At 34.6% G+C, this 19,381-nt stretch overlaps 1 protein-coding gene across 1 annotated transcript in view; it reads left to right on the plus strand.

Moving 5' to 3' along the window:
• Positions 1–6,629: 6,629 nt before the first annotated feature.
• LOC112093038 (disease resistance-like protein DSC1) overlaps positions 6,630–19,381 on the plus strand; it is a 19,396-nt gene continuing 6,644 nt past the window's right edge. Inside the window, exons 1-3 of the mRNA XM_024170623.1 lie at positions 6,630–7,581; positions 12,463–13,567; positions 14,229–14,528. Coding sequence (XP_024026391.1) covers positions 7,073–7,581; positions 12,463–13,567; positions 14,229–14,528 — 1,914 coding nt within the window. The 5' untranslated portion in view covers positions 6,630–7,072. The remainder of the gene's footprint in view (positions 7,582–12,462; positions 13,568–14,228; positions 14,529–19,381) is intronic.

The following is a 19,381-nucleotide window of genomic DNA, read 5'->3' on the forward strand; positions in this document are numbered from 1 at the left end:
GCTCACAAGGAAAAGGGATAGAAATCCTACCTCGCACTATCAAACCTGGGACTAGCATTGCTTTCTTCCGGCTTCCACTCCCTCAAGCCCCTTCAGTCTGAATCCTCAGCAATCACTGATACAAGACAACACTTTAGGATTAATTCTCATTCCTAAAGCAATCCAATCTCAATTTCCATCCAAGATTCCTATTAGTGTGCCCTAATCCATTTTCATGTTTCAAAATATCATTCTAAGGGTTTTTGATCTCAAAACAAGGATTAAAGATGCTAATCCATTCATCTCAAGTCCCCAAATGAAGCTAATTTGGGTTCTCTCCGAAAATAGGGGTCAAAACAGCAATTTCAGGCCGAATAAGGTCAAACCCCGTGTCAACCGGTCGACCGGTGACAAAACAGTGCATTACCTAGGCTGAACAGGGTCAAACCCCGTGTCAACCGGTCGACCGGTGACAAAACAGTGCATTACCACCGGTCGACTGGTGGTGTGTACTCCGGTCGACCGGTCAGGCCAATGCAATCCGGTCGACCGGTGGAATCAGCTGCGCGAGAGAAGCTCACGGAAACCAGTCCAAAACCTGCAAATCTCAGTCCCAAATCAAGATATTTCAAAGGAAAACCACTAGATCTGGGTTCTAGGTCCTAAAACAAGTCCAAAGAACCCAAGATCTCTAATTTCTACCCTAGTTTTACTCAAAAACCACCAATATCCGGTTTGAACCAAAAAATAAGTTTTGAAATTCAAATACTTGAGATTCAAGAGAGGTTCTTTCAGTAATCTTACCTCGAATCCTTCTCTTGACGTTGGAAACTTCTTTAAATCTTTCCTTGGTTCAAGATCCGTTTGATTTGGGACAAAAATGAGAGAGAGAGAGAGAGGTGCACGGGAAAGGAAAGAGAAAAGGAAAGGGAGAAAAGAAAAAGAAAAAGAAAAGGAAAGAAAATGGACAAGTGTTAATATTTTAAAAGAGCAGTCCAGAAATGCGCCCATACACACTTCTAGTTTAAAATAAATTACTGAGAATAATTTAAATACCTTGGAACTATTTAAACTCACACGCGTCAGAAACATTTATTAATTAGTACTCAATTAATAAATCCAGATTAGGCACACTAATAATTTCAATTACCTTAATTAATCCCAATTAATTCTTTAGGGTGTTATAGTTTTGGATCATGTATCTGGGACTTTCAGTATGACTGGAAGGAAGAATAATTCTTTTACCTATTGCTTGTGCATTTGTATCTCCTTTTGTAATAGCATCTTGAATTCCTTGATAAAATTTAGACCTCAAATTTTTTTGATTTTTTCTAATATAAACTTAAGTCTCAATTACATCATAAATTTGAACTTTTGAGTTATTTCACGCTCTTGTGATGAAATTTTCGCATTCTGTCTTGTGATGTTTCCTCACAAAAAGTTGTGGCCTAATTCCCGGGCCATGTTAACAACAAAAATATAACAACATTATAACCGTAAGAGAATAAAAGTTTTGAATAAAAATAAATAAAGTTTTGATAAAGAAAGGCATTAAATTGTAGTAGGACTTAGAACACTGTGTAAATATCAAATGTTAGTCAATTAAATAAGAATAACAGTAAATAATCGAAGGTGGACGGAAACGGAAAAAATGTTAGGCGCAGGAAAAGCAAATAGAAAATTATACAATAGAGTCATATACAGAATCGGGAGGAAAAAAACAGAGGGAAAAATGATAGAACAATATAAAAAATAATAAGAATGAAATAGTTTATGCAATATACTTAGTTGCACTAACATATCACATACATAAATTAAAGCTGTGTATAGAAAAAATGAATGCTTTATACTATACTGTATATTGAGTAAAGATTATAAATATAAGAAGAAACATTTGGAAAACATAAGATTCTATATAAATATTTGGTTCAGGTTATAATCATTTGTTGTCAAGAACATTTACCATGAGTAATTGGAAACAAATCTAGCAATATACACGGCTGCCATCTATATTATTAAGGAATTTATGCCATAGGTAACAAAAATTAGTATATAAATAAAATATTAAATCTATATATAGAAAGAAGATATGTTTTTTTATTAAATTTTTTATAAAGAAAGGCATTAAATTGTAGTAAGACCTAGAACACTGTGTAAATATCAAATGTTAGTCAATCAAATAAGAATAGCAGTAAATAATTGAGAGTGGACTGGAAGGGAAAAAATGTTAAGCGCAAGAAAAATAAACAGAAAAGTACACAATAGAATCATATACAGAACCGGGAGAAAAAAAAACAGAGGGAAACATGATAGAACAATATAAAAAAATAAGAATCAAATAGTTTATGCAATATACTTAGGTGCACTAACATATCATATACATAAATTAAAGCTGTGTATAGAAAAAATAAATGATTTATATTATACTGTAAATTGAGTAAAGATTATAAATATATGAAGAAACATTTAGAAAACATAAGATTATATATAAATATTTGGTTCAGGTTATAATCATTTGTTGTCAAGAACATATACCATGAGTAATTGGAAACAAATCTAGCAATATGCACGGCTGCCATCTATATTAATACGGAATTTAAGCCATAGGTAACAAAAATTAGTATAGAAATAAAATATTAAATCTATGTACAGAAATAAGGTATAGTTTTTTATTACATTATAAAGTAATTGCAGTATATAAAAAAATAAAGAAACATCTAAAAGAAATAATGTTGTATATAAATATTTGGTTCAGATCATATTCATTTATTGTGAATAATATATACCATAAGTAATTGAAATAAAATCTGGCAATATACATGGCTACCAACTACATTATTAAGGAGTTTATGCCAAGAGCAAGAAATATTAGTATAGTTTAGAATAGCGATATACAGTATTATACATATACTAAGGAAAAGGAAAGATTTCACTGTTCACTAAAAAAAAGAAAAAGAAATAAGTTAAAACCATACCATATAAAATTACAGTAAAACTATAACAAAACACAAACTAAAATATATTGGCATAAGTCCAAAATATTAAGGGCAACATCAATGATAGCCATATCTGTAATAGCAATTACTCAGCACACGTTAACAACAAATGATATATAACATCATCATAACCGGAGGAGAATAAAATGTTTGGATATAAAAAACAGAGTTTTTGATAAAGAAAGTCATTTTATTGTAATAAGATTTGGAATACTGTGTAAATATCAAATGTCAGTTAATAAAATAAGAATAACAGTAAATCACCGAGAGTATACTGGAGAAGAAAAAGAATAAAGTGCAGAGGAAACAAACGGGAATGTACAAAATAGAATCATAGACAAAAGCATTTTTTATAAATACAAAGTTACAGTAAAATTAAAATAAAAGACAAATTAAAATATATTGGCATAAGTCCAAATTAATAAGGGCAACATCAATGACAGCCATATCTGTAATAACAATTACCCGGCACATGTTAACCACAAATGAAATATAACATCATCACAACCAGAAGATAATAAAATGTTTGGATATAAGAAACTGAATTTTTGATAAAGATAGACATTATATTTTATTAAGACTTAGAAACACTGTGTAAGTATCAAATCTCAGGTAATCAAAATAGAATAGCAGTAAAAGACTAAGAGTACAGTAGAGAAGAAAAAAAGTAAAAGTACAAAATAAAATATTTCATATAACAAATAAACATAACATTATAAATCAATATTCTAAAAAATTTCAACGAAAGTAAATTAAAAAAGTGAATACCTGATTCAACGAACCACGGGCAAAACGATATATGAAGGAAAGAAACCAAAACTACTAAGCAGCAGAAAGAGAGCAAAGGAATATAAAGGAGGCGGTAAGGTTAGTAAGAAATGGCTGGTATCATTAGGCTCTTTAAACAGTGAGAAATAAAAAAGAATAGAACATGATAGATAATATTAGCTGAAAAAAGAAGACAAAGAAAGAGTAGATAATTATAGCAATAGAATAACACACAATATATATACAGAAAGTTACCAATGTTTTGCTTAATCTCGGGTATAAATCCCTGCAAACACAAAATAATAGAAGTAATGATTAATTAACGACATGCGTCACATAGCATGAAGACCACCGCAAAACGTAACCAGTAAATAAGAGACAGTTAAATTTTAGATACATATCATACAAAACGAAAAAATAAAAAATGCACGTGTCAAGGTAAAGGATTAACATAAATATTAATACATTTAGATCACGATAAATATTAGATATTTGCTCAAATTCAGAAATGCTATTAAAAAAAATGAAGAAATCAAAATATAGTAAACAAAAAAAGAGACGAAAAAATAAATAACAGGGGAAAAATATTGAAATTCTGAAAAAAAAACAACAAAGTGAAAATTTTTCCGCAAATATACTGGCCAAAAAACAAATTAATAAAAAACCATAAGCAAAATAACAAAACCCAAAATACCCACAAAAATCATAAAAACAAAAATGGGAAAAATGACTGCAAAAATGAAAGGAAAATTGAAACCCAGAAAACCAACAAAGCTAGAACAAACATATCAATATAATTAGGTGTAAAAACATAAATCTGAAGTAAACGACCAAACAACGAAGAAATAAAGTGGATAAGAACGTAGATCTGAAACAAATGAGCAAATCCATGAAACCGAAACAAAAAAAATCAACCAAACCAAATACGAAGAGAACAAATGGTGTAAGGAACGAAAAAACGACCGTGCATGTACAACCAAAGGAAAATAAAAAAAGAAAAAATAAATCATCCAAAAATATATACGCAAATAGAAAGAAGATGGAAAACAAAGAAATCTGGTACATAAATGGAAAAAAATATCTTGAAGGTTGCCGAAGGAAAGAACACGAGAAGCAAAGAAATCTGGTCCATAAATGAAAAAAAAAAGAGATCTAAAAGATTGCAGAAAGAAACAAAAGGAATAGAGAAAAGTTGCGACAAAAGGAAGAAAAATAAACACAGAGGTAGAATATCATAGAAATCAACAAACGAAAAGGGAAAAAAAAACACTCAATTTGAGTGCAAAAAAAAAAGATATAGAAGGTTGCAGAAAGAAACAAACAGAAGAGGAAAAAATGGCTCCAAAAACGAAGAAAGAGAGCGAATATCCAGAAGGTTGTAGAAAGGCACAAACGAAAAACGAAAAAATGAAACACTCATTCTGAGTAAAAATGACCAAAACGGTCAGAACAAACCAAAACACAATAAATTGACCTAAAGGGCAATATAGTAATTTTATGTTAAAATGGATATAACGGGAATAAAAAAATCATATGAAGAAATCTGTAAGAGTAAAAAAGGAAGGACACTGTTCATTACACTGTAGCGTGAATAGTGAAACCCTTACTTTCCTTTAGTTTATGTATAATATGTCAAAAGAATATACTAGTATATATAAGAGTGTATTTAGCATTATTCATCCACGAAATATAATTTAATGGTGGGCTCCGTCACGTGGAGTTAATTAATTATATCTGTCTCATTTCAAATTCCATTTCCCAGAAATTTGTTAGGTATATTGGCGCAACACATTTACGCGGTATGTGTTAATGTGGGGATTCCAAAAAAGAAAAATACGTCTTAATGTGGAATTTGGAGTTTAAATACGATGGATGACGCTCTTGTGAATTTATTTAAAAAGGTGACTTATAAATAAGTGAGATGGTTTGAAAAAGTAGAAACAACCCATGTTAAAAAAGTAAACTAACATAAGAGTCTATATTTAGGCCTCTTCACTTTATAAATTTAAATTTTTAATTCAAATTAAAATATAATATTTTTTAAAAAAATTTTACTATAATAAAAAAAATTAAATGTGATATTTTTTAAAAATTTTTTACTGTAAAAAACCCTTACTTTCCTTTAGTTTATGTATAATATGTCAAAAGAATATACTAGTATATATATACTAGGTAAAAACTTAAACGGTGAAATGAACCGGGCTTCCTATTCCTCATTCATAAAATATCATCAAATGGTAGGCTCCTCGTTCATGAAATATGGTCAAATGGTCGGCTCCTTGACGTGGAGCTAATTAATTATCTCTGCCTCAGTTCAAATTTCATTTAAACTTAAACGGTGAAATGAACCGGGCCTTCCTATTCCTCATTCATAAAATATCATCAAATGGAAGGCTCCTCGTTCATGAAATATGGTCAAATGGTCGGCTCCTTGACGTGGAGCTAATTAATTATCTCTGCCTCAGTTCAAATTTCATTTTCCAGAAATTTGTTACGTATTGGGTGGGTCATCGCTGCACATTTACGCGGCAAGTGTTGATGTGGAATTTGGAGTTTAAATGCGATATATAGATGGCACTCTGGTGAATTTATTGAAAAAGATGACTTATAGTGGGTAACACATCATGTCAAAAGAATACACTAGCATAAAAGTCTGTATTTACTATTACTCATCCATGAAATATCTTTAAATGGTGGGCTCCGTCACGTGGAGCTAATTAATTATATCTTGTCTCATTTCAAATTTCATTTCCTAAAAATTTATATTACGTACTGGTTAACGCCACACATTCACGCGCTATATATGTCCCTTTTGTTTGAAACACGTCTGTGGAAATTTGTTGTATGAACTGATGAGCTAAGTCATTATCTAGTTTAAGTCTTACTTTTATGAATATCTGCCTTTTCAAAAGCGTGCCTAGAGAGCTTTCATTCTGTAAGCAATACAAAAGCTAAGGAATACTATTTGCTCATACAAAAAAAATAGACTAGCATAAGAGTCTGTATTTAGCATTCCTCATTTACCAAATATCATCAAATGGTGGGCTCTTTCACGCGGTGCGAATTAATTGTCTCTGTCTAATTTCAAATTCCATTTCCCAGAAATTTGTATTAGGTACTGGTCATCGCCACACATTCACGCGCTATATGTCCCTTTTGTTTGAAACACGCGTGAGTGGAAATTCGTGGCATGAACTGATCATGAGCCAAGTCATTATCTTGTTTAAGTCTTGCTTTTGTGAATATCTGCCTTCTCAAAAGCGTGACTAGAGAGCTTTCATTCTGTAAGCAATACAAAAGCTAGGGAGTGATTTGGGTCAGATATCGATATGGATGCTTGTGCTTCTTCTTCTTTTTCTTCTTCTTCTTCTTCTATTTTCAATCTGGAGAAATATGATGTTTTTCTGAGTTTCAAAGGTGAAGATACGCGAAATACTTTCACAAGCCATCTTTATTCTGCTTTAGAGCGAAAGAAAATCAAGACTTACATAGATGAGAAAAGTCTTGAGAGAGGAGACAAAATATCGCCTGCACTTGTTGAAGCAATCTGGAAATCAAAGATTTCAATAATAATTTTCTCAAAGAATTACGCATCGTCATCATGGTGCTTGATGGAACTAGTACATATACTTGAACGTCACACAGAAAACAAACATATGGTTATACCCATTTTTTACGAGGTGGATCCATCTCATATACGGAAACAAGAAGGAAGTTATGGAGACACATTTCTAAAACATGAAGCACGCTTCAATGACAGCATGGAGATTTTGCAAAAGTGGATAGATGCTTTAAGGGAATCGGCCAATCTCTCTGGTTGGGATTCACGAGTCATCAGGTAAATAATTGTAATCTTTTGACTTTATATTTGCTAGCTACTCATTGTGTCAATGTCCACATATGCCTAAATAATGCACACTTCACTAATTGCTGCAAGCTTTCGAATCTCTTTGTTGAGTAATCGTTGCTAAATAACCGAGTAGTATCGTTTTACTAGAGATCGCAACAAATCTAATACATTTCATTTATTTTCTCATAATCACGTGCAAAGATGGTTTACGTACTTACTTTCATTTCCAAAAGAATAAAAGATGCATGGTTCACCTTTTGAAGATTAATGATTATGCTATTTACTTTTGAGACACTGTTAATTGTCACTTCATTTGTTGAAATCAGAAGAAAATTGAGGGAGCATAACTAGACTTTGTAAAGGATTGAGCTTCAACTTTAAAAGGTTAATTTGGGAAAATCTTGGCAAGTACCTCTTAAAAGTATACGAGTTTTGATTTTTACCCTTTACTCTTGATTAATACAATTTTTAGTCAAATACCATATTAATAAAAGGGTACTAATCAAGAGTAAGGGATAAAATTCTAGACTTATAAACGTTTAAGGGTAAGATCAACATTTTTCTCATTAAAAAACTTGTTAAGTGAAGTGGCCATCGCAAGATAGTGCTCCGTTAAGAGTCACCATTCTTGTATTTGATGGATCGATTTAGCTCGTTTGAGCAAATGGGCTGTAATACCATTTTAGAGTTTAAGGAGAGATGAGAAGAAAATTGAGGGAGAAGAATTAGATTTTGAGTAGTTATATTTATACTCTAAAAATTTATAGATGTCCCCAATAATTTATACTTTTCTAATAAAGAATTGAAAAATATATCCTTTTATAGAGATAACTTTCATAATACTTAATTTAACTCTCTCATACCCCCACCTAATTTTAATCATTATTTGATTTATAAAATAAAATAATCCCTTTTAACTATTAATGCTATATTTCTTTTTGAAACTATTGCAATTCCTCATTCACTTGTCACTTTTACCGTTACTAGTTGGAGAGACGTGCTATGCACGTGGGGGTAATTTTTTAAGTTTTATTCATGTATTAAGTTTTGATTGTTGTGTTATTACTTTTATTTTTAATAACAAAAATCTTAATTCGCTGTTTGTTAATAGACAACAAACATAAAAAAAAAATTATTTTACTAAGATAATTAGGAAAAAATATTTATGAGAATCACATTTGAAAGAAGGAAATAAACAAGATATATATTGGGAAAAAAAGATTAAACAAGGGTTAGAGGAAAAACAAAAATAAACAAGATATATATTGGGAAAAAAAGATTAAACAAGGGTTAGAGGAAAAACAAAAATAAACAAGATATATATTGGGAAAAAAAGATTAAACAAGGGTTAGAGGAAAAACAAAAATAAACAAGATATATATTGGGAAAAAAAGATTAAACAAGGGTTAGAGGAAAAACAAAAATGAGGGATTAAAGAAGCAAATAAAAAGGTATGATGACCCAAAAAAGATAAAAAAGAAAAAAAAAAAAAAGACCAAAAATCAGAAAAAAAAGGAAAGAAAAAATGGAACGTAAAAAAAAAGGGGGAGAAAATGTAAAGGAAAAAGATTAATATGATTAAATAATGTTGAGAGGAAAAACAAATTTTTTTTTTTTTTTAACTAAATAAGCAAATTAGAAAGGAAGGAAACCTAGAAAGGAAGGAAACCTAAAAAGGAAATAGGACCGAAAAAAACAAAAGAAAGAAGAGAGTTAGGGAACCCACCAGAAAATCGCCACGGTGGCGCAAGACAACATCACCACCATTAGACTATTCAAAAAATAAAAAATAAAAAATCACAAAAATCACAAAAAATAAAAAATAAACAAGTTAACAAATATATAAGTTTGAATAGTCAATGGAAATATAAAAAATGATATTTTATTTACGATTACCTCATTAAATAAAAATCTTTCTAAGGAAAACTCAGTGGAACAAAACCTTGATAAGGAAAAAAGTATACAATAAAGATAATTATGCATAAGATGTTTACAAAATTACTAAAAAAAAAGAAAAAACATAACAGTATTATGGGCCTAAATGGGCTGGGTTGGGCCGGGCCATTATAGGCCTAGACGGGCCGGGCTGGGCCGGCCCAATCCGGCCTAGTCTGGCCCATGGGCCGATATATGTTGGCCCAGCCCAGCTCACTAATATTTATGGTCTGGGCCGTGCCTTGAACAGTAACGGGCTGTGCCGGCCCGGCCCGTCACTGTGCCAGGATGGGCCTGGGCGGGCCCACGGGTCCGGCTCATTGTTACATCTCTACTAATAATCACTTAAAGGAGAAAAACTGACCCTAAAATCGTCGTCTAATGTCAACCCCTTAAAACTAATTAATAACTAATTCAAAATTTTTTTTTTAAAAGACTCAAACCTAAAATCGGGGAGGGAGGCAGCGGTGGGTTAAGAAGGCGGCGGGTCTCTGGGTAGCTTTCGTGAGAGAGAGAGAGCATGCCTTGAGAGGTATCTGGAGTTCGCGCGCGCGCTAGAGAGAGAGAGAGAGAGAGATCTGTAGAGGGTACAAAGGCAGAAGGCGAGAAAGTAATGGCTAGACAGCGACAGACTTCGCGAGAAAAAAAGAGAACGGCGTGAGAGGGTTTTGCTAGTGTTTCGAAGAAATTTAAAAAGAGGACTCAAGTATTTGAAGTCCACCTCACATTAGACGACGGTTTTTGTCAAAACTGTTGTCTAATATTTAAACTATAGGTGACAGTTTTCATAGGAACTGTTGTCTTATTGTCCATCGATACCTGCGCGGTTTTTAATAGAACATAGACAACGGTTTCGACAAAAACCGTTGTCTAGTATGTGTCATTAAAACAATTATTTTTTGTAGTGAATTTAACAGAAATTTAACTACTATTTAGAACATTAAAGCCTCTATTTGGCTAGTAAATCCTCCATTTACGTGTTTGACTGGCAAAGCCAACACTGAGTACGTAAATCATCCATTTACCAGATTGATCAGACTATTTGCTCAAGATCGCTGAGGTCCATGATCAATGTTCAGATCTCCATCGCAGCAACCTCCAAAGCTGCAACATCCTCGCGATAGTGTTTGTTCGTTGTTATTCAAGATTTGATGATCTTCAATATCCTTGCCAACATTACATTTTGTTCTTGTTGTTTAGAGTTTCTTGGAGATCACAACCGAAATCGATCGTTGCAAGGCTAACAGTGAAGTTGGAGAGAGAGATCAACAGCCAGAGAGGTTGACAGCCAAAGAGAGATCGAGAAGAGAGGGAGCAAGGGTGAAGAAAGAGAGCAACAACGATGGGGAGAGAGAAAGAACAAGCGTGAGGGAGAGGCGAGAGAGAGAGAGTGGCCGAGAGTGGCAAGGAAGAGGGAGAGAGAGGGAGCGTAGGTGAGGAGAGAGAAGGGGAGGAATAGGTGCTAAGAAATTAATTTTCTGAATAACAAAATAAGTGAGGGCATTTTTGGTATTCTAATAGTGTAGCAAATTACATTTACCAAAATTGTGCTATTTTTTAATCTTCTTAGAACTTTGTGTTTAATTTTATTGACAATTTGACATCCTAAAAATGCTATTTCCCTACTTCCCCGTATTTATATATATATGGTTATATTTATATTTAGACGATGTGAGACTTAAGTATTTTACCCTTATTAGTTTATATGCATCCAAAAATATAATTGTCGTGTTGTGTGGGAAAATGTGGTTGACACATCGGATAGTGACAAAGTTCTACGTGGCCCTGTTTTCCTCACGTTAGATAACTGTCGACGCCTGGAACTCATTTTTTCTTGCATGGTGAAAAGCCTATCGCATGGGGGTGACTCGTTAGACCGTCAATCCTATGGTTGAGACCTGCGCGATTCATCCAAGTGCCATGAAAGGGTCGGCCGCCAGAAGAAGCTACACCCTGCTTAGCATAGACGCCGATGGCAGAATGCGGAGGACGGAGTCCGTACCTTGGGAAAGATTTCTGACACAACAAGTTGCGTCTGCATTTGGAAGATGTTTGTAGTGCAGGTATTAATTATGAGCCCCTAAACCGCCCAACAACAGATGGTGGAGGGTTACAGGGAATCTGCAGAGCCTTAATAGGAGACAAATTAGATGAGTGAACAATCCAAAACGCATTAACAGGCTATGGTTTGGGCCTATGGAGGAGTAGGCCACTCAAGTGGATAGGTCTATAGAGAAGAACCGCCCACGAAGTAATCCTTGGGCTATAAAAGGGGGTAGAGCCCCGAAGGAAAAGAGAGAGTCGATTTTATGTAAATTGTAAAGAGCCCAAAAGAAATACATTACAAAGTGGATGTAGATCTTCATTAACAGAGTTAACTACTATAAATTCCGTGTGTGCTTACTTTCATTCAAGCGTTATTCTCATACTTCCAATACCACAAAATTACAACAAATACTTCGTAGCATTATTTCCAGCATAAAACAAATATTAGGCTAGTAACCCAACGGGATATCGAGAAGTAACCCGGCGTAATCCTGTTGATGAAATTTCACCGTCAACATGTCGCTCTTTAAATTAAAGCATTATGTACGTCCTAACATTATTTTTATTAGTACAAAATTCACTAACAATATTTAATCGGCTTTTAAAGCTCTCCGGCCCCTCAAATTGGAAACTGTCTGGATCACAGTTTCTGCTTTTCTGTGTTGTTTTGTCTCATGAAACGTTAATGTCGTCTTGGAAATTTACAAAAACCAAGGAAAAAATCCAAAATGTCATGAGAATGAAAAAGTTTAACCTAAGACTGTGCTATAAAACGAATTGCTTCCATCAGCATTGTTGAAAAAGATAAATGCACACCTTCCTAATTAATTTGCTTCTTTTTGTTGCAATTTTAGTCAAACTCACCACTTTCTATCCATTATGTTTTAGGCCTGAGTCAAAATTAGTTGAAGCAATTGTAGAAGATGTTTTGAGGAAATTGAACAGCGACCAATCCTCAAATTTTACTTTTGAGGGCCTGTTTGGGATTGACAAACATATTGAAAGAATCAAAGGATTGTTAAATGTTTCCTCTCCGAAAGTGCAGATTGTGGGCATTTGGGGAATGGGCGGCATAGGTAAAACAACCCTTGCTGAAGTTGTATTTAATAAAATCTCTTCTGAATTCGAAGCTCGTTGTTTTGTTGCGAATGTAAGGGAAGAATCAGAGAAGGGATCATTGGTTAGCTTAAGAAATAAACTTCTTGCTGAATTATTAAAGGAGGAACATCTAAATCTGGGAACCCCATCTTTAGGACCAACTTTTGTCAAAGAAAGGCTCCGTCGTACAAAGGTGCTCGTTGTTGTCGATGATGTATATCATGTAGAACAATTAAAATCTTTGATTGGTGACCGTGACCAATATAGCGGCGAAAGCAGAATTATTATAACAACTAGAGATGCCATGTTGCTTAGAAAGATTTCAGCAGATGGAGTGTACGAGGTTAAAGAATTGAATTGCGATGAGGCTCTACAACTTTTTAACTTCAAAGCTTTTAAAGAAAACTCTCGCATTACAGAACACCTAGAGCTATCCAAAAAAGTGGTGAAGTATGCAGGAGGTAACCCGTTGGCAATTACGGTTTTGGGTTCTTACTTTGGTTCTCTTCGTTCCAAAAAAGAAGAAAGCTGGGAGATGGCATTCAGTAAATTAAAAGTTGTTCCTCATAATGATATTCTAAACGTGTTGAGAATAAGTTATGATGAGCTAGATGAAACAGAAAAGAATATATTTCTTGATATCGCGTGTTTCTTCAACCGGATGAGTAGAGATTATGTAGAAAACATATTAAATGCTTGTGGTTTCTTTGCAAATAATGGAATAGATGATCTAATTGACAAGTCTCTTATAACTATCAAATATAAAGAGCTTTGGATGCATGATCTATTACAAGAGATGGGCCAAAAAATTGTTTGTCAAGAATCTGCAGACCTTGGAAAGCGAAGTAGGCTATGGATTGCTGAAGATGCTTATCAAGTCCTTGAGAATAATGAAGTAAGCTCCAACTTATTTCGATTATTTCATTTTAGAAATTGCTTGAACTTCCAACAGAGAGAACACCAATGATTTTTTTTTTTTTTAATCTATGCAGTAGTTTGCTGCCAACATTGATATGATATTTCTTTCTTGAATTATACTACTTTCACACACACAAAAAACAATGTCTCTATATAGAGCACTTTATATTATTTATTTTCTCCTGATATATATCAATACTTTACCTGTCTTCTAAGTAATTATTATATCGTTTACATGTTCAAATAGAATTTATATATACTTTATGGTAGGGGACTGCAAAATTCAAGGGAATATTCCTAGACATGTTCAACATTGACGAAGAGATAACAACTTGGAACCTACAACTTTCAGAAAGAAAAAACGTCAATGAAAAGGCTTTTCTTTTTATTTATTTATTTATTTATTTATTTTTTTTAGGAAAATCTAGACTGCGGTTAGGAGCTAACTTAGATATGATATTTCTTTCTTGAATTGAGGTTCAATTATACTAATTTTCATGTAAAAGAATTACATGTCTCTATATAGAATACCTTTTGTATTTATGTTCTAATGATGATACGAATTATTTCCTCAGGTCTATAATGCAACAGCACTTACGTAATTCTTCATATATATACTACCTTATACTTTATGACAGGGGACGACAAAAATTCAAGGAATATTCCTAGACAAGTCCAAAATTGATGGAGATATACACTTGGAGCCTACAATTTTCAGCAAGATGCATAATTTGAGATTATTCAAAATTTACAATTCCTCTTATGTCAAGAAAGGCAAAGTGTACCTTCACGATCTCCAGTGTCTTCCTCGTTCACTTCGGTATCTTGAGTGGCACGAATACCCTCTAAAATATTTACCGTCGAACTTTAAGCCAAAGAATCTTGTTGAACTAAAGATGCCGTACAGTCAGCTTGAGCAACTTTGGGTTGGAGTCCAGGTATATATCCTACACTGTTGAATTAAACCTAATTTATAAGGCATAGTTTAGTTATACTTGTCATTTCTTTATATTGAGTTTCAAGAAAGAAAGCTGAGATATTTTCTAATGAATGAAAATAATCTTTTTCATTATTGAATAAGCTATACAGTAATACCTTAAATAGCTCTCACAAGCTCTAACTAATTACAACCAAGGCCAATGCCTTGCTGACATGTGTACACTAATCTAACTAACTAATAACAACATAACTAATTAGTTATCTCTAACAGCCCCCCTCAAACTCAAGGTTGAAAGACTTTCAACTTTGAGTTTGTGCCTAAGAACAGGAAACTGAGAACTTGATATAGGCTTGGTGAGCACATCCGCTGCCTGATCGATAGCTGGAACATGTTTGACATCAATTTGTTTCTACATTACCTTTTCCCTTACAAAGTATAGATCAAGTTCCACATGTTTTGTCCGAGCATGCAAAACAGGGTTGGCAGCCAACTGCACGGTGCTGAGATTATCACACCACACCACTGGCCTAGTCAAGGTTTCAATCTGTAATTCCTTGAGCAGTGAGGAGAGCCAAGTAACTTCAGCAACCACATTTGCTAAGCTTCTGTATTCAGCTTCGGTTGAGGATCTAGAAATCGTGTGCTGTTTCTTAGAACACCAGGAGACAATATTTGAACCCAGAAAGACACAATATCTAGAGGTTGACCTTCTATCATCTGGATCGGAAGCCCAATCTGCATCACAATAGGCTAGCAAACTGAGTTGGGCAGATTTCTGAAGATGAAGACCAAAGTCAAGGGTGCCTCTCAAGTATCTAAGTATCCTCTTCACAGCACGCCAATGGGATTCAAGTGGTCTATGCATGAACTGACACACTATTGACAGAGTAAGACAACTCAGGCCTAGTTATGGTCACATACTGAAGAGCTCCAACAATACTTCTGTATAATTGAGGACTGTCCACTTCATCACTTCCAAAGGCTGAAAGTTTGAAGCTAGATGTCATAGGGGTTCCAATGGGCTTAGCATCCTGCATTCGTGCCTTACATAGTAAATCCATGATATACTTTTTTTGAGACAAAAGCACACCATCAGTAGTGTGAGTGACATGAATTCCCAAGAAGAAATTCACTTCTCCCATATCTTTTAAAGCAAAACAGCTGTTCAGTTGTTTTATTAACTGTTGCACCTCCTTATCATCACTTCCAGTTAGCAAAATATCATCTACATACACAAGAATAAAAGTGACATGTTGAGAGTGAAACCTCATGAACATGGATTGATCTGACTTTGAGGAGACGAATCCTAGTGCAAGTAGAGCATTTTTCAGCTTGTCAAACCAGGCTCTGGGGCCCGTTTCAGCCCATAGAGCGATTTGTGAAGTTTGCAAACAAACTGAGGATGTTTCGGATCTTCAAACCCCTATGGTTGAGTCATGTACACATCTTCTAGTAAATCACCATTAAGAAAGGCATTGTTGATGTCTAACTGTCTAATGCACTAGCCTCTTGCCAAAGCAACTGTAAGCATGACTCTAATTGTTGTTGGTTTCACAACTGGACTGAAAGTTTCATTGAAATCAAAACTGACAACTTGATTAAATCCCTTTGCCACCAGCCGTGCCTTATACTTGTTAAGTGTGCCATCTGGATTTTCCTTAACTTTGAAAACCCATTTGCAGCCAATCGGTTTTCTCCCTACAGGCAGAGGAACTAGAGACCAAGTACCATTTCGTAGAAGGGCCAAAAACTCATCATTCATAGCGGCCCTCCACTGTTTTTGAACTAATGCATCCTGAACTAAAGTTGGCTCTTGGGCTCCAATGTACACCATTGGTTTGAAAACACCCTTCTTGGAGCGAGTGACCATAGTATGAGAGTTAACCACCTCCTTTCCTTTTTGAGATGGTTGGTGTGCCAAGGATGTAGGCACAGAAAAGTCAAGGGTGCCTGTACAAGGAACATTAGTCACAGCAATTGATTCACTAGGAGAGGGTCCTGGAGCAGGCACAAGACAAGGTGACTTAGGAATAACCGAAGTTGTGGAAGGAGCATGAGGCAAAATAGAGGGCTGAATAGGGAAGACAACAAGAATAGCGGGAGTAGGGAAGGAAACGGAAAAAAAAGAGGATGGAGGGGGAGAAGTGGAAGGCAGTGTTGAAAAAGGAAACACCCCTTCATCAAAGATTACATCCCTGCAGACAAAAATTCTGCCAGACTTATCAAGACATTTGTACCCTTTTTGATTGAGACTATAACCAAGGAAAGTACACTCAGAGGATCTAAAATTGAGTTTATGTTTATTGTAAGGTCTGAGATAGGGATAGCAGGCATGACCAAATACTTTTAGTTGGGAAAAATCAGGTTTAGTGTGGAATAACACTTCCAAAGGAGTTTTGAATTGAAGGACAGAATTGGGGAGCCTATTATAGAGAAAGACAGCAGTTCGGAATGCTTCATCCCAGTATTTTAAAGGTAGAGACGACTTGGCAAGTAAGGCTAGACCATTCTCAACAATGTGACGGTGTTTCCTTTCGGCAACACCATTTTGCTCATGCACATGTGGACACGAGACACGGTGAACAATACCATGAGACACAAGAAAGTCAGTGAAAGCTCTGTACTCACCTCCCCAATCAGATTGGATTGATTTAATTTTGAAATTCAGCTGCAATTCAACTTGGGTTTTAAAGTTAATGAAGGTTTGAACTGCATCGGGCTTATTCCTAAGCATATAAACCCAAGTAAAACGAGAAAAAGGCATCAATGAAACTTATATAGTACCTGTAGCCACTTGATGACTGCACGGGTGCTATACCCCAAAGATCAGTATGCACTAATTGCAGAGGAGCAGTGTAGCAAGTTGTAGACAATGAGAAAGGGGATTTATGAATTTTACCAAGACAACATGCTGCACAAACTGAAGAAAGAGTTTTATTGCTATGAGGAATGTTACAACTCTTTAGAACTGTGGTTACAATTTTGGCTTATGGATGGCCTAGCCTGTTATGCCACAGCTCAAAAGTAGAACATGAAGAAGAAATAGCAGTATTAACTGTTGTATTATTGACAGAAAACTGATGAACATGAGAAACAGGGAATTAAATTGGACAGGATGGTGACTTTGAAGACAGATTCATCTGAGCTTGGTCAAACACATACAGCCCGTTCTTAAGATTTCCTTCCAGAAGCACAATTTTGGTAACTTGATCTTTGACAAAGCACTTGTGAGAATGAAACTCAAAGAAAACGTTATTATCATGAGCAAACGTAGACACACTAAGAAGATTTTTTGTAATCTCAGGAACATGTAAGAGATTTTTTAAGGAAAAGATTTTAGAAGCATAAGGAGACACAAAACTGGAATGACCAATATGTTTGATGGCAAGGCCCTTACCATTTCCAACATAGACCTGTTCAGGTCCGAAATAGTCTGTCATCTGAGACAGGTTGTCCGTGTTTGAAGTAATGTGACTGGATGCTCCTGAATCAGGATACCACCCTGGATTTGTAACTATCTCAGGGGTGGCAACGAAGGCTTGAGCAGGAACCGAATCCACACACGGATTTGAATTGGTGGTGGTAACATGAGCATTAGGGTTGAAAGGAGGCCTCTGTCCACGTTGGAATTGAGAAGGTCCAAGGAAAGAATGATCAAACCTATAATAGCAATCAATTACAACATGTCCAGTACGGCCACACAATTGACATTATGGTTTGTTAGAAGACCAAGAGCCACGGCCTCCATTGTGACGTCCTCGACCACCACCTGGACGGCCTCCACCTCGAGATGGAAAATTACTGACAGACTGAGACTGAAAATTCCCACAAGGAAAATTATTCCCAAATTGTGGTGAAAAACCAGAATTGAAACTTTTTTTGTTCGCTTCATTCGAATGGGAGGAAGCCAAATTAGCTTGAGCCGAATCAAGAGACTTGTGATTTTTCTCAATTCGAGCCTCTTGCGAAAGAAGAAGAGACTCAATTTCTTCAACAGAGAAGGCATCATTTCGAGCTTCTACCGTAAGAACAAATGTGTCATACTTAGAGGATAAACCTTCAAAGATTGCTGCAAGATGCTCTTTAGAAGGAACAGGATGACCGACTAAATTTAACATACTCACACAATGATGAATTTTCAACAAATACTCATTCATCATTAAAGAAGTCTTCTTGATATTTTTGAGTTGAGTTTTATATTGAGAAATCTTGGCACGAATTTGAGCAGCATAATAGAGATTTAGAGTGTACCAAACTTGTGCTGAAGTTTCTGTGACGACCCTCCTATGAGGCCGCCACTGTAACTTAAACTTTAACTTGTACTTACTGGGGTTTCTTAAAATTTGCGGAACATTTTTTTTTTTTTAATATAAGAAAGAATACTTTCATAATTTGTAACAATAATTTCAAATAAGTGAATCACTAAATTTCTTAAAGCTTTTCTTAATTTCAGTTAAGATAAAACGTTCTAAAAATATCTTTCAAACAGAGCAGCATTTGAACTCCTATTTCAAATACTCTTTAAAAGCCTTTCTAAAACTAGCCAATTCAATCAGGCCATTTAATTTTGACTTTAAAACGGATTTCGTGAGAAATCTTAAATTCAAGTACATCTTAAAGCCCTTTTAAAATCAATCATTTAAATCGTCATGTTTAAAATTTATTTATTTGTTGCATGCTCTGTTACAACGTTCTAAAACTTAAATACTCAAAACGAGGGTTGTTAGCTACAACCTCGGTTTCCTTAACATACATATGTACCTATACTTTTTAAACATACATGCTTGAAACCTTTAAATCATATATACATATACATGATTTTTCTTAAACTTACTGCGGAAGATAACTGCG

Source organism: Morus notabilis, unplaced genomic scaffold (genome assembly GCF_000414095.1).
Source record: "Morus notabilis unplaced genomic scaffold, ASM41409v2 Scaffold2310, whole genome shotgun sequence".
NCBI classification, from domain to species: domain Eukaryota; kingdom Viridiplantae; phylum Streptophyta; class Magnoliopsida; order Rosales; family Moraceae; genus Morus; species Morus notabilis.